At 42.4% G+C, this 13,592-nt stretch overlaps 1 protein-coding gene across 4 annotated transcripts in view; it reads left to right on the top strand.

Annotated features, from left to right (window-relative positions):
* The window catches only part of Lifr (LIF receptor subunit alpha), a 110,655-nt gene that overhangs the window by 80,757 nt on the left and 16,306 nt on the right, over positions 1 to 13,592 (top strand). For all 4 annotated transcript variants that reach the window (XM_085831462.1, XM_021183148.3, XM_021183147.2 and 1 more), the window contains 7 exons: positions 1,099 to 1,353; positions 4,953 to 5,082; positions 5,500 to 5,669; positions 7,637 to 7,782; positions 9,565 to 9,727; positions 10,023 to 10,093; positions 10,921 to 11,134. In XM_085831462.1, coding sequence (XP_085687588.1) covers positions 1,099 to 1,353; positions 4,953 to 5,082; positions 5,500 to 5,669; positions 7,637 to 7,782; positions 9,565 to 9,727; positions 10,023 to 10,093; positions 10,921 to 11,134 — 1,149 coding nt within the window. The remainder of the gene's footprint in view (positions 1 to 1,098; positions 1,354 to 4,952; positions 5,083 to 5,499; positions 5,670 to 7,636; positions 7,783 to 9,564; positions 9,728 to 10,022; positions 10,094 to 10,920; positions 11,135 to 13,592) is intronic.

The following is a 13,592-nucleotide window of genomic DNA, read 5'->3' as shown; positions in this document are numbered from 1 at the left end:
AGAGGTGTTTGGATGATAAATCAGAAGGAGCCCTTGGATCAAACATGGGACCGGTGAGTCCCTTCAGTAGAATGGTGGAATTAGAAGCCAGATGTCAGGGACGAGTGAGGGATAAAGGGCACCAGAGGTCACTGTGTAAACACTAGATGTTAGGAGTGGAGCTGGGGTGCGTGACCTTGACCTGCAAGGGTATTGATTAAAGCAGCAGCTGTGAGCTAGAGTGTGGAGGGCTTCCCCACTTGTTTGCTGAAGAACATAGGAGAGTTTCAAAAGAATCAACGTGAAACTTTTGAAATTATCGAGTGATTCTGTGTGCATCTTCTGCATGTGTATATAAACCCTTAAAAATTAACCTGTGACCTTCAACAAACGGCCTTTGATCAGGCTCTGTCCCTGCCTAAGTAAATAAGGCTACAGTTTCACTTTGTATTTGTGTCATGCTCCTTTGAAACCCGAGTGTTGTGCCTTGCACTGGGGGCTGCATTAGTTCACAACATCTACATTTGCTTTGTAGATGTTGAACTGTTTTAAGCTCTCAAATGTGGTGGTTTATGCCAGCATGGAGCAGGGACAGGAGGATTACTGCGAGCTTTAGGCCAGCCTTGGCTCCATGGTGAAATCCAAGCCATTCTGCGTTACAGAAGAACGCCTTGTTTCAAGATAACAAAATTGAGGCACTCTGTTGGAAAAGTGCCCTCCACTCAGGCAGTTCTGTGGCCCCAAGATTGAATCCCCAGCATCTCTCTCAAAGCTGGGTATCGTGACATCGACAACCCTAAGTCTCTGAGGGTGGGTAGAGATCAGAGCTTCTACTTCTGTCTGGTCTAGCTAAATTAGCGAGATCCAGGTTCAGGGAGAGCCCCTATCTCAAAACATAGAGTGGAGCGACATTGAGAAAGACACCCCGTGTCAGCCTTTAGTCTCCATACACATACGCAAGCATGTTCACACATCACACACATAGAAAAATAAATACAAGAAGAAATAAGTAAATAAATGAAATAAAAATCATTCCAGGAGACAGAAAGGATGTTCTGAGGAGACAGATGTGAGTAAAAGATGTCCTAAGGGTTTGTGACTCCTCCTGTTTTTTTCTAGGGATTCGTAATACAGAGACTAATGTTTTCCCTCAAGACAAAGTGGTGCTCGCAGGCTCAAACATGACAATTTGTTGTATGAGTCCAACGAAAGTGCTTTCAGGACAGATTGGCAACACGTTTCGTCCTCTCATCCATCTGTACGGGGAAACCGTTGCGATCCATATCCTGAACATCCCCGTTTCTGAAAACAGCGGCACAAACATCATTTTCATCACAGATGACGATGTGTACGGAACAGTGGTCTTTGCAGGCTGTAAGTATGTCAGGTCAAATAGTTCCTCTCAGCCAGGATTGGTTCCTTTCCGACCTTAATGTCTTTCCTGTGAGCTGATTCTATTTCTTTCTTATTTTCTTGTTTAATACAAACACTCTAGAACATGTGTGTAGGAGGCGGAACTTCTTCTTCCACAGCTAATCCTATACCAGTTCTAAGTCTCATTAATAATAAGGCTGATAAGGTTGAGACATCTAGCAACTAGGGTTTAGTTTAAATTCTTCACTTCAGAATTAGGAATGATGTCATACACATTTGTTTTCTGTTTTACTAAAGTAAATCCTTAAGTAGCCAGGCTTAAATATTGCATACTGTATTGTGTATCCATCCGGTTTTTAAGTAGCTTATGTGAGGACAGTGAAAGACAAGGGGAGGAGTCTTACTCTGCGTGCACTCTGCCTATAATGTGGGCACCCTCACACTCCTGTATCCTAAATCAGTCTAGAGCTCGTGGGATTGGCTGCTCCTCCCACGGAGCTTGTGCAGAGTATCCCTAGATGATTCTGGTTTTAGGACTCTTAGTTTTGACATTGAACTTTCTCCTTCCTTCCCTGTGGGGCTACCTGCAACCAGGATGCCCTTGTGTCCCCAACTGAGAATTTCTAGGTTCTGAGGTTGCTCTCTGGGACTCATGAATAAAGGTGTGTGGGACAGTTGGAGTGGATGTTGTGATGTTTCTTCAGTTTTAAGGATTTTATCCCTTTATGACACTTAATAAATGCCGGGATATCACTAGGACCTGAGAGAGTCGGGTGACTGTCAGGTTGATCCTCCTTTTGTCTCGGCAGCTTTTCCTTTTGGAACCCAAGGCACAGTCAGCTTAGGTTCACATTTAAGTTTTTCAAATCACCTTTTCTTCCTCGTGGGATGTGGGGAGAATCTTTGTAACAGTTTTCCAAATGATTGGAGCCTAAAATGAGAGGCAGTGGGAACGTAGTGAAGTCACTCCAGAGGAAACAAATGTAAAGGGAGGGCTTGTGTGTGTGTGTGTGTGTGTGTGTGTGCGCGCGTGTGTGTCAGGGATCCAGAATACTTGCAGCTCTTCCAGGGGGCTCAGATCCCTTCCCAGCACCCACGTGGTGGCTCACAACCTTCTGTAACTCAGGTTCCTGGGGATCTGAGGCCCTCTTCTGGCACCTGCCGGCACACATGTAGCATATATTCAAAGCACTGGTACACATAAAAACAAGAACTAATAAAACTTTAATACATCATATGCATACGCACACACATGTGAAAAAGCAAAAATGTTTAAAAAATGAGAATATGGTGCTCTGAAGTAACTCAGTGGGGAGAGCACCGGCCTTGGGGTCATTTCCCAGGACTGCCCAAATCGGTTAGGTACTAGCAGGCACACAGGCTTGTAATACACCCCTAGCCACTCCTCAGTACAAGCAGGAGGCTCAGGACTTCAAGCTCACCCTCCTCCTCAGCCACTCCCAGGCCCACCTAGTCTACATTAGACGCCATCTCCCAACAAAAGAAAAGTTAAAAATTGAGAGTACACACTATAGACATGTGATTTCCATCTCTGTGATTTCAGACAACATTTTAATATTTTATCATGCATGGCACTGGAGTGGAACCCTTAAAGTCATGCTTCAACCTTTGTGTGCAACAGCGGAAGCTTAGAATATGGCTCGGTGTTCATCGGCTCAGGGCGGTGCAGCAGTAGCCTTTCCCACCAGGCAGACTGAGTCAGAAACTTCCAGGACAGGTTTTAGTATAAAGTCCAGATCAAGGTTGCTATCTTGTTTTTGTTGTTGTTCTGTTTTGCTCCCTTAAAGGTATATTGTTAATCCTCCATTTATTTAAAAAAAAAAAAAAGACCTTTAAAATTGTTTCCCCCTCTGAACACATTCAGATTCAAATGTAGATCAATGGAAGACTCTCATTCTTACGACATGACAACGACGACCCACTTAGTAGACTATTGTGGCAGTACACGATCTCCTTTGTCTTTGGTTGAGTTTAGTATTAGCAGCTTGCTGTTCTCTGATGTCAGTTTGGTTATGTTTGGGGGTTTTGGAAACATGGTCTCACTCTGTAGCTCTGGTTGGCCTGGAATTCCTAGGTAGTCCAGGCTGGCCTCAAACTCATAGAAAGTCTTCTTCAGCAAGACAGCATAGAATTAAACCTATGTGTCGCCATGGCACCACTTAATGGCTTTTTAAAATAATTACATGTTACGTTCACTGGTATATTAAAAAAATGATCTGAATCAAGACTTACCCAATTTCAATTGAATTCTTTTCTAAGTTAATTTCTTTGCAAAGGGAATTGGTACATTTTGAACATTCTCCTCTCATTTCCTTTTCTCTTGTCACACTCCTGTTTCTTTTCAATTCATTCTTATTATTTGGACTTTGAATAGATGAATGTGTATATTCTATACCCTAAAGTTATCATCACTGTAAATTATTCTAAGTTCCAGCATGTAATAAGAGTGGTAGATAATTTTGTCTTGGGCTTTAAAATAACTTTCAAAATAAGCGTATCAATGTTTAATTAATTGTTTAATTAATTAATTGTAAGACTGCCAAACATTCCCTCGCCATCCTCAGTGTCAGCTCAAATACTAGCAGAGGAGCCTGGGAAATGTCAGTGAGTAAGACACTTGCTGCACAGTCCCATGGCCTGAGTGTGGTCCTTGGAACTCACTCCCATAAAGACAGAAGGAGAGAGGCAGCAGGAGAGAGAGCGAGCCCCCACTTAATTGTCCTCTGGCCGCCGCACGTGCTCTATGACACACATGCCCCATGCGCCGTGCACACAACCAATATTAATAAATAAAAAATATTAAACTAAAGAAACCATTACAGGGATCTCTTGGGAGAATATAGAAAAATTTGTGTTTTGGTTGACATCTACCTACGAGTTGAAAAATTCAGTCCCTTCAAAGAGTGTTTTTTCTACAGAATATTTTACCAGGCAGATTATTGTTTTTAACTTTTATAGAAAAATGAAAAATACTTGCATAAATATCACTTTTGGATGGATCTGTATCTGTTTGGCTATGCAAAGTTATCTTGTTTAATCAAGTGCCAGACTAGAATGGTTTTCGATACCACTTGAAAGTTTTCACACCTTCCTCCCCAGAATTGACCTTTTTCTTTGTTCTCTGCCCCAAAGTAAAACCAGGGGGAATGGTTCCTGTGAGCTGAGAGGAGGCTGTGACTTTTAGCATCTGATACTTCTTTCTCAGCCACAGTGTGTGAATAGATGGGACATGGTAGCAGTTTCAAACTGTAGATTCCCAGGGCTTGACTTAGAATACGTTGAAGTCAAGGTTAAGGAAAAAGCAATTTAGTTCATCTCTCCATTTGATGTTGGGAGTTTGCATAGGAGCTGGGTTGAGAGTAACTCCTCAGAGTCCCTTAATATGGTTTGTTTTGAATGCAATACAAACCATAACAACACATCTTGCTGAAGCAGTGATGATTTCTGCTCTATCCAAAATGGAAATGTGTTTCTATTTGTTTTTAGGGAATTATGCAAAAATCCCACTTAACAAAACTGTAAAACTGTAGGTTGGAGGAAGACACGGGTAACCCCTTTGCCTTTCTTCTTCCTGTTAGATCCTCCAGATGTTCCTCAGAAGCTGAGCTGTGAGACACATGACTTAAAAGAGATTATATGTAGCTGGTATCCAGGAAGGATAACAGGACTGGTGGGCCCACGAAATACAGAATACACCCTGTTTGAAAGGTAATGTCAACCAGGAAAGAATGCTGGTGGCAAAAAGTCTGGAAGGACCTGTTGAGTGACACAGGAGTGTCTTGGCACATTGCCACCATTGTCACGGATGTACTGTGGCACAGGGCAGTGTCCTGGCACATTGCTGTCTTGGTACCGTATATACTGTAATAGCTGCAGTTGACCTGCATGCAGCTGCACTTCCAGGCCTTCTCTCTCAGATGCCTAAAAGGAAGTACCTCTGATAGTCTGTGCAGACAGTGGTTTGTTTATGCTTGGCTGTTTTCTATATCACACATGGTTTTATGAATCTCTGATCAGTCTTTAATTTAAAAAACAGACTTTATAAAGACCAGTAGAAATCTGCTCTTGTTCCCCCAACTACTTACATCTTACGGTCTTGAAATTGTTTTTCTTTTTAACTGACAGCATTTCAGGAAAATCTGCAGTATTTCACAGGATTGAAGGACTTACAAATGAGACCTACTGGTTAAGCGTGCAAATGCATCCCGACCAAGAAATCCATAACTTCACCCTGACTGGTCGCAATCCACTGGGACAGGCACAGTCAGCAGTGGTCATCAATGTGACTGAGAGAGGTAAGCCACTGTTACCAGGCAGTGTCTATAAATAACCACAATAAAAATAACTCCTGAAAGGTGACTGTACGGATTAGTGTTTACTATTTATTTTCTTTAGAGGTTTTCTCAATTTTATATTAATTAATTAATATATTCATTTATAATTTTTATTGTAAGAATTAAAGTAAATAATTTTAAATCTGACCTTTTTTGAGTTGAGATAAAAACTTGACTCATTTAGATAAAAACTATATATGGCTTTGTTTACTCATTCTTGAATTCTGAACTTTTATTTTTTTGCCAAGTTCTTGAAAGCATTTATTTTAAAATACTTTATTGACTCAGAAGTCATTGCAAAAATAGTGAGTCACAAGTGCATGAATCCGTCTGTCTTTCCTCAGCGATGACCCCCAAACTAGAGCGGTGACCCTGGTGCATATTGTTCACCAGGGAGTAATCCAGAGGGATTGCCGGCTGCATGTGGCGTGTGTTCACTAGGATGTGTGTCTAAACACACAGAAGTGATGACGGGGGTGGGGGTAGGGGGGAAGCTCCATCGTGCTGGTGGGGCCGTGTATAACTTAACTGTGATGGCGGATGAATCCCATCACTGTCTCTGTCTCTGTCAGATTGCACCAGCCACCTGTCTTGCACCCCCAGGGGGATAGTATACGTGAAACCACACAGTATAAGCATTCAAGGCTGGCTTTTCTTAGGATAATATCCTTGAGGGACATCTAAATTGTACACTATTAATTGTTCATTTCTTTGTGTGCCAGTGAGCTCTGAGGTATTTTTTTTTTTTTTTTTTTTTTTTTGCCAATATGTAACACAGCTCAGAATAGAAGTAGGATACATGTAGCCTTTTTTGTGGTTGTCCCTCCATCAGCCCAGTGAACTAACTCCATGCTAGGCTCTGCCACCTCCTGAGACCTCACAGAGACTCATGGAAGACATTGGTACAAGCAAGGGGTTTGTCACCAATATGATTACTCTTTTTTGTTTGTTTGTTTGGTTTTTTTTTTTTTTTTTTTTTTTTTTTTTTTTTTTGAGGCAGGGTTTCTCTGTGTAGCCCTGGCTGCCCTGGAACTCACTCTATAAACCAGGCTGGCCTTGAACTCAGAAATCTGCCTGCTTCTGCCTTCCAAGTGCTGGGATTAAAGGCGTGCGCCACCACACTCAGCTCAATATGATTACTCTTTTGTCACTTTATAAAAACAATTTTTCTTTTATATTATTTCTGTGGGTATGCACGTGCTAAGTGTGCCACTTATGTCGGTACCTGCAGAGGCCAGAAGGGGGTCAGAACCCCTGTAGCTGAGTTACAAGTGGCTGTGGGCTGCCTCGTGTGGGTGCTGGGAACTGACATGAAGTGCTCTGAGCCATCTCCAGCCCCGCCTTATTATCTGTCACTCCATCCTGCCATCCTCATTTCTGTTTCATCTGAGAGTCAGAAGGTGACACTAGAACTGAAGGTTTTGCTTGTGTTTGTCTGCCCTGAGTCTTTCCCTCCTGTCCTGGCTTTTCCCTTGAACCTCAGAGTCTGCAGCCATTGTAAGACTCCCCCTCCTGAGCCACACTGAATTCCTGTAGCAGTCCACATCATTAAAATGTGCAAGTGCACACACACACACACCCCTAGTACACATGGCTGTCAGTTACTCTGTATCTGTCATTCCAATTGTACACACAAATCTCGTAAAGGTTCCTTTATCTTACCACCAGTTAGCATCCTCAACACCAGGTAAAGAACCTCAAGCACATTGGTTCTTTAAGGCCATTGAGATGATATCAACAGTAACAAACAGGTCCATGGGTTCCACCCAGACTGTCTTGGCTTTTGGCAGTAATAATACCTCCTTGCTCCCCACCTCCCTTGCCCCTACTGTATACACATCTACTTTGCTTCTAGTTTATCTTACTAGGAGAGACCTTTTCCACACTTAAACGTTTAAAGGCATTAATCTTTATAATTCTATTTACAGTTGCTCCTCATGATCCGACTTCCTTGAAAGTGAAGGACATCAATTCAACAGTTGTTACATTTTCTTGGTATTTACCAGGAAATTTTACAAAGATTAATCTTTTATGTCAAATTGAAATTTGTAAAGCTAATTCCAAGAAAGAAGTGGTAAGTAAAATTCTCCCATAGCTTTCCTTTTGGTTATTCTGAATAAAAAACCCAATTTCAAAAATATTTAAGCAAATGTGTGTGTGTTTATGCATATATATATATATATATATATATATATATATATATACATATATATATATATACACATACATACAAATATCTACACACACACACACACACACAAACTCTACAAACATTTATTACAGAGAATCACCAAGCCAAGAAAAACCTTACAATCCAAAGAAATGGTAGCATTTTAATTTACATTTGCACATTTGTTACTGGACAGTAAAGAGTATAAGTTCAACTTTTGCTGTTCTGTGTAACAGCTCCGTGTAGGTAGTGCTCATTAAGTTTGTGAGTGAAAAAGTATCTTTTACTGTAGCCTTTGACTAGCGGGCACAGGGAAGTAGAAGGGAATTTTAAATTATTAAGCGCATCAGTAGAAGCAAGTTGAAATTGGTAATTATAAGTCAAAACTGGACTTTTTCATACATTTTAAATAATTAGATTGACCTATACTGTACCCTTCTGTAATTTGTGGTAATCCTGAAGTAAATGGCACCGTAGCTGAATGTTAATTTGGAAACTCGCTGGTTTCTGTAAAAGCATTCAGCAGTGAGTGCACAGTTTGACCTGAAAAGCCACTTTGTAAGGAGCAGCCCAGACTTTGCTGGCACACTCATCCTCAGACTTGTGTAAAACTGCTTCATTTTAGCTTCATTTATATTAATTAAATTTCTTTTGTCTATTTACTACATGTTCAGTACATAATAGAGGCTCTAGGTGATACATTCTTAAACCAGGACACTTGCCCCAGGATGGTTCCCAGTGTCCTTGAAATAACACACTTCATCTTCCAGCTTGTCTCTAATTACCAAATTGTGTCAAAGTTTAATGGTCACTAGCTATTCACTGATTATCAAATAATAATAATAATAATAATAATAATAACAATAATAATAAACATCTGTATAATTTAACTGACCCTAATCATTTAGATCTAATAATCAGATTAAAATGCATACCAGTATTTAATTGACTACTATGTGTTAGGTCCCAAGAAAATCCTTTTTCTGAAGTCTGGCATTTAAACAAAAACCAGCATTCTCTCAGGGACTCAAGTCTGAGAGTTCCCAGTCTGTGCTTGCTTGGTGGAATCATTCTCCCGATGGCAGGCACAAAAGGACGGAGGAGGCTGCTCTTCCATTAGCCTATGCTTGTGGTGCCTACTAGCATATGAAGGGTTATGCTAGCCTCCAGGTTCCCTCAGACCTTACTCCAAGTACCTGTTAGGATGGCATACAGCACCCCAGCTTCCCTTCCCCCAGCTTCTCTGACTCCTGCGCAGCTCAGCTGTCTTGGCGACAGACTTTTGCTCTCTTTGCTCCGAGTGTCAGTCTCTTCTCAGTCTCTTGCTCCACCCACACCCCCTCCATGGCCCGGTCTTTTCTGCTGACCATGTTCACTCTGGACTCTTCCAGATGCCTCTAGCTATTCTCTCCCTCATAACTGCAATAAAAAACCCTTCTCCTTAATCATACCTAAGAGCGGTCTTGTACTCACTCCACTCACTATGGAGCACAACTCTCTTAATGTCGTATTTCATCAAGAACTAAAAACTATGAACTCTGTTGTTGCAATCGCAAACTAGTATGACATCCATTTGGTTTGTGTTACAAGCGTAGAATGGTTTTATACCCCCATATCTGTAACGTGTGTGGGCGTATTCCATATTCATACATAAGTACCCATGTATATTTACTTGTTTTCAAACAGAGGAATGTCACAATCAGAGGAGCCGAGGATTCAGCTTACCATGTTGCTGTGGACAAATTAAATCCATACACGACATACACTTTCCGGGTTCGTTGTTCTTCCAAGACTTTCTGGAAGTGGAGCAGGTGGAGTGGTGAGAAGCGACATCTAACCACAGAAGCCAGTGAGTGGGGTGATGCCATGGCTGATGGGGAGATGGGAGGGTTGACAGGGAGGAACAAGTGCATGGCCTTGAGGGCCATCCATCTTACCCTGCTTTCTGGGCCCGTGTACTCTGTAGACACTCAGAGGCTATCTCACTTTAGGATTTCTCTGTTGAAGCATTTTCTAAATGGAAGCCACCTTTTATGGGGCATCCCAGATACCCTGGAGTAAAGTGTCAAGCGCCTCCGTTTTAGTCACTGACACTGTCCCTTGCCTCACAGTTTGCATCTTCAAAGTCTAACTCTCTTTCCCAGCTCCTTCCAAGGGACCAGATACTTGGAGAGAGTGGAGTTCTGATGGAAAAAATCTAATCGTCTACTGGAAGGTAAATATCTATTGTTCTCTTGGATGCTTAAAGATTTTTATTTTGCCCAAGCGTGCAATGTACGAACGGTGACTTAGATTTGGTGAATATTTCAAATTTTACTTGCTTATGTAGTATTCAGCTGTACTGAGAAATGATATACGAAACACAGCACCACAGAAATGTGTTCAGGGAGCCACGGCTTCCCAGTCTGGCCACTTTTGCCATCTCCCAACCTCATGTTTCTCATCACTCCTGATTCCCCAGGCACTGAGACCGTCTGGCCTTGGTTTTGAACCTTTTACTCTGATCTCATAAATGTATGTATATAGTGTTCAGAGGAAAACTTATGGGAATTGGGTCTTTTACCTTGTGGGGCCTAGGGACTGAACTTAGATCTTCAGGCTTGCCAGCAAGCACCCTTACCCACTGAGTCATCTTGCCAGCCCTTCTTTGAAGTTTTGTAGATTTCCTAGTGTTTCTGTAACGGTCGCATGGTATGTGGGGGTGCGGGGAGAGAAGAATACCTATGCAAGAACCCCACACCACACTGCTTCGTTTCCTTCAGGCCACGTGTCTTACACTTTTGCTCCTGGAACTATAAAAATAAACATTGTTTTCTATTAATGTTTACATTTCTGTGTACTTTCAATACTTAGCCACAAGTGTAGTTCTTTTTCAGTATTTCATTCCATTTTTGTTTAACCTTGCCCCAGGATTTTAAAATATGAGTTTCACACAACTGATGGCTTCATAGTCTACTGTCACCATTTATTGCAAGCTTAGCCCTAGACCTCAGAACTTTTCTCTGGTTTTAGTGACAGAATTTGCTTCTCTGTTTTCTGTAGCCTTTACCCATTAATGAAGCTAATGGAAAAATACTTTCCTACAATGTATCATGTTCATTGAACGAGGAGACACAGTCAGTTTTGGAGATCTTTGATCCTCAACACAGAGCAGAGATACAGCTTAGTAAAAATGACTACATCATCAGTGTGGTGGCAAGAAATTCTGCTGGCTCATCACCACCTTCGAAAATAGCTAGTATGGAAATCCCAAATGGTGAGTGCTTGGGTGGCATGGGGGATAGGGGTGAGATAGAAACCCTGTGGTATCAGCTTTCCTGATGGGAGGAGTCTCCTGCCCTTCCTGTGCTATTTGCATGCTGTGCATAGAATTTGCATGCTATGCATATATTTGCATGTTATGAGGACCCAGTACTCTGCTGCCCAATGAGAGATGCAGCTAGCGTTAATTTTTATTTTGTCTTGAGACAAGATTTTGCTATGTGATTCAGGGTAGCCTCGAATACACTAGATAACCAGGCTGTACTTGAACAGGCAGTCTTCTGCCTCAGCCTCCCAGATGTCCTCAGGAACGACATGAAACCTACAGTGTGTAGTAGGTAATAATTACTATATTCAATTACTTTGTCGCAGAGTATGAAAAGTTCTGGGTGTGGACGGTACACTTAGGAAGAAATGCTTAAATGTTTAGCCAAAGACTAAAAGTTTCTTTTCAAGGGTAAGAGTTTTAGTGTGCAGTGGTGGCGCACGCCTTTAATCCCAGCACTCGGGAGGCAGAGGCAGGCGGATTTATGAGTTCAAGGCCAGCCTGGTCTACAGAGTGAGTTCCAGGACAGCCAGAGCTACACAGAGAAACCCTGTCTCCAAAAACCAAAATAAATAAATAAATAAATAAAAGTAAGCGTTTCGGTTTTCAGTCTAGTTTTGTACCCTGTTAGGGCAGGGAAAGAAGACACCTATTTTAATTGGCAGCTTTGTGGTGAATTGATGCCCCCCACCCTGCTGTGTGTGTGTTGTTTGGGTTTTGTTGCTGTTGTTGTTTTTAGAGAAGGTCTATATAGTCCAGGTTGCCACGTGGCTAGGGATGACCTTGAACTCCTGATTTTCCAGCCTCCAAACCCAGCATAGAAATTCTTTATTTAAAAAAACCCCATTTCTCAAAGCTAAATTAGATCTTTAATAAGGGTTTTGATTTGTTTTTGTTTGTTTGTTTTTTTTTTGTTTTTTGTTTTTTGTTTTTTGGTGTTTGGTTTTTCGAGACAGGGTTTCTCTGTGTAGCCCTGGCTGTCCTGGAACTCACTTTGTAGACCAGGGTGGCCTTGAACTCAGAAATCCACCTGCCTCTCACCCGCACCCCCCCCCCCCCCCCGCACCCCCAGTGCTGGAATTACCACCACGCTTGGCTAATAAGGGTTTTGAAAAACAAAAATCCTTATGACGTGATTTTTAAATTTTTTGTGTTTTCCTCTAAATTGTTCAGGTTGCCGGCCAATGACAAACCACATTCCTTCTTGGCTTTTACATGGACATTATTAGTCTATATTCATTACACAAACTAGTGCATTTGAACTGGATAGCTTTACACAGACATATATAACACACTTGATCATCTTTATCCTCAGATGGCCTTCTTTACCCCTGCCCCCACCTCCTTAGCCTTTCCTCTTCCCTCGTAGCTGGATTTTATGCTGAATCCGGAGTTTAAACGGCCATTTTGCGCTCCTCTTCCAGTTGCTTCCTTAGTATGGAAAGAACTTTTTACAAGAAAGGAAAAGTCTTGTTAGGTCTCTTGAGTGTCTCTTAGTGTTGTGTTGAGCTGGTTTTTTATTTCTTGGTACTGACCTGGTTTGTCAGTCCTAGGCAGTGACCACAGAGAACTAAGAAGCAGGAATGTAGCAGGGTTGTTTCAAAGACTGGATACGCCCAGACATGTGGTGGTGCAGAGAAGCAGGGGTCAGGGCCGGGCGCCTGTCCAGTGGCCCTCATTTGTACCCAGTGCTTCTGCAGACTGCAGCTCTTTTGTTTTCTGTTTAACTGGAGCACACTGATGGTCGCTGCTCCCAGTGGCCCTTGGGAAGAAGAGTCACAGCTGAAACTGTGGTTTCAGCTCCACAGTTACACCTGAGCCACAACTCTGACGCCCAGAGTCAGAGGCTCCACAGCCCCAGCTCAAGGTTAGATTATGGCTTTGTAGTCACATTGAGCCAAAAGAGCTGTCTTACGTCCAACAGGTGTTCAGATTGTGTTCAGGAGGCTGCGCTATGAACACGCGTTTATTTGGAAATCTTTCCTATATATGGCTTTTTTTTTCTTTTAAACAAAACCCTTAAGTATAAATTAATTGAAGAAGTCATTCTTCTCTCCTGTCCCCATGGGAGACTGCCCCTGTCTTCCTTAGCCATGCTGGGCTGTCCTCCACTCTGGTCTCCGTGACTCACCTGCATCCTCACCTATCTGTCAGGCCCAGGTCCAGCTGAACAGACAAGCAAACCTCCCACAGCCAAGCAGTGCCTATGTTCACTCCCCAGGGTGTGCACACCACCCCCACCCCAGTATCTCATGGTGTCTGGGAAATGCCTCTGCCCACACTGCTCACCTCACCTCATGGCATGGCCGTGTCAGCCCTTCTGCATTCCCCTCACTCCCCCAGCATTTGGGCCCTGGATGCAGGGGTCCTGGAAAGGAGATGCTCAGCTCTTCAGTTTTGGATGGTC

This window comes from Mus caroli, unplaced genomic scaffold (assembly GCF_978045245.1).
Source record: "Mus caroli unplaced genomic scaffold, Mus_caroli_1 scaffold_16, whole genome shotgun sequence".
Lineage (NCBI taxonomy): Eukaryota > Metazoa > Chordata > Mammalia > Rodentia > Muridae > Mus > Mus caroli.
The sequence above is the reverse complement of the archived record's forward strand: the minus strand, read 5'-3'. Positions and strand labels throughout refer to the sequence as shown.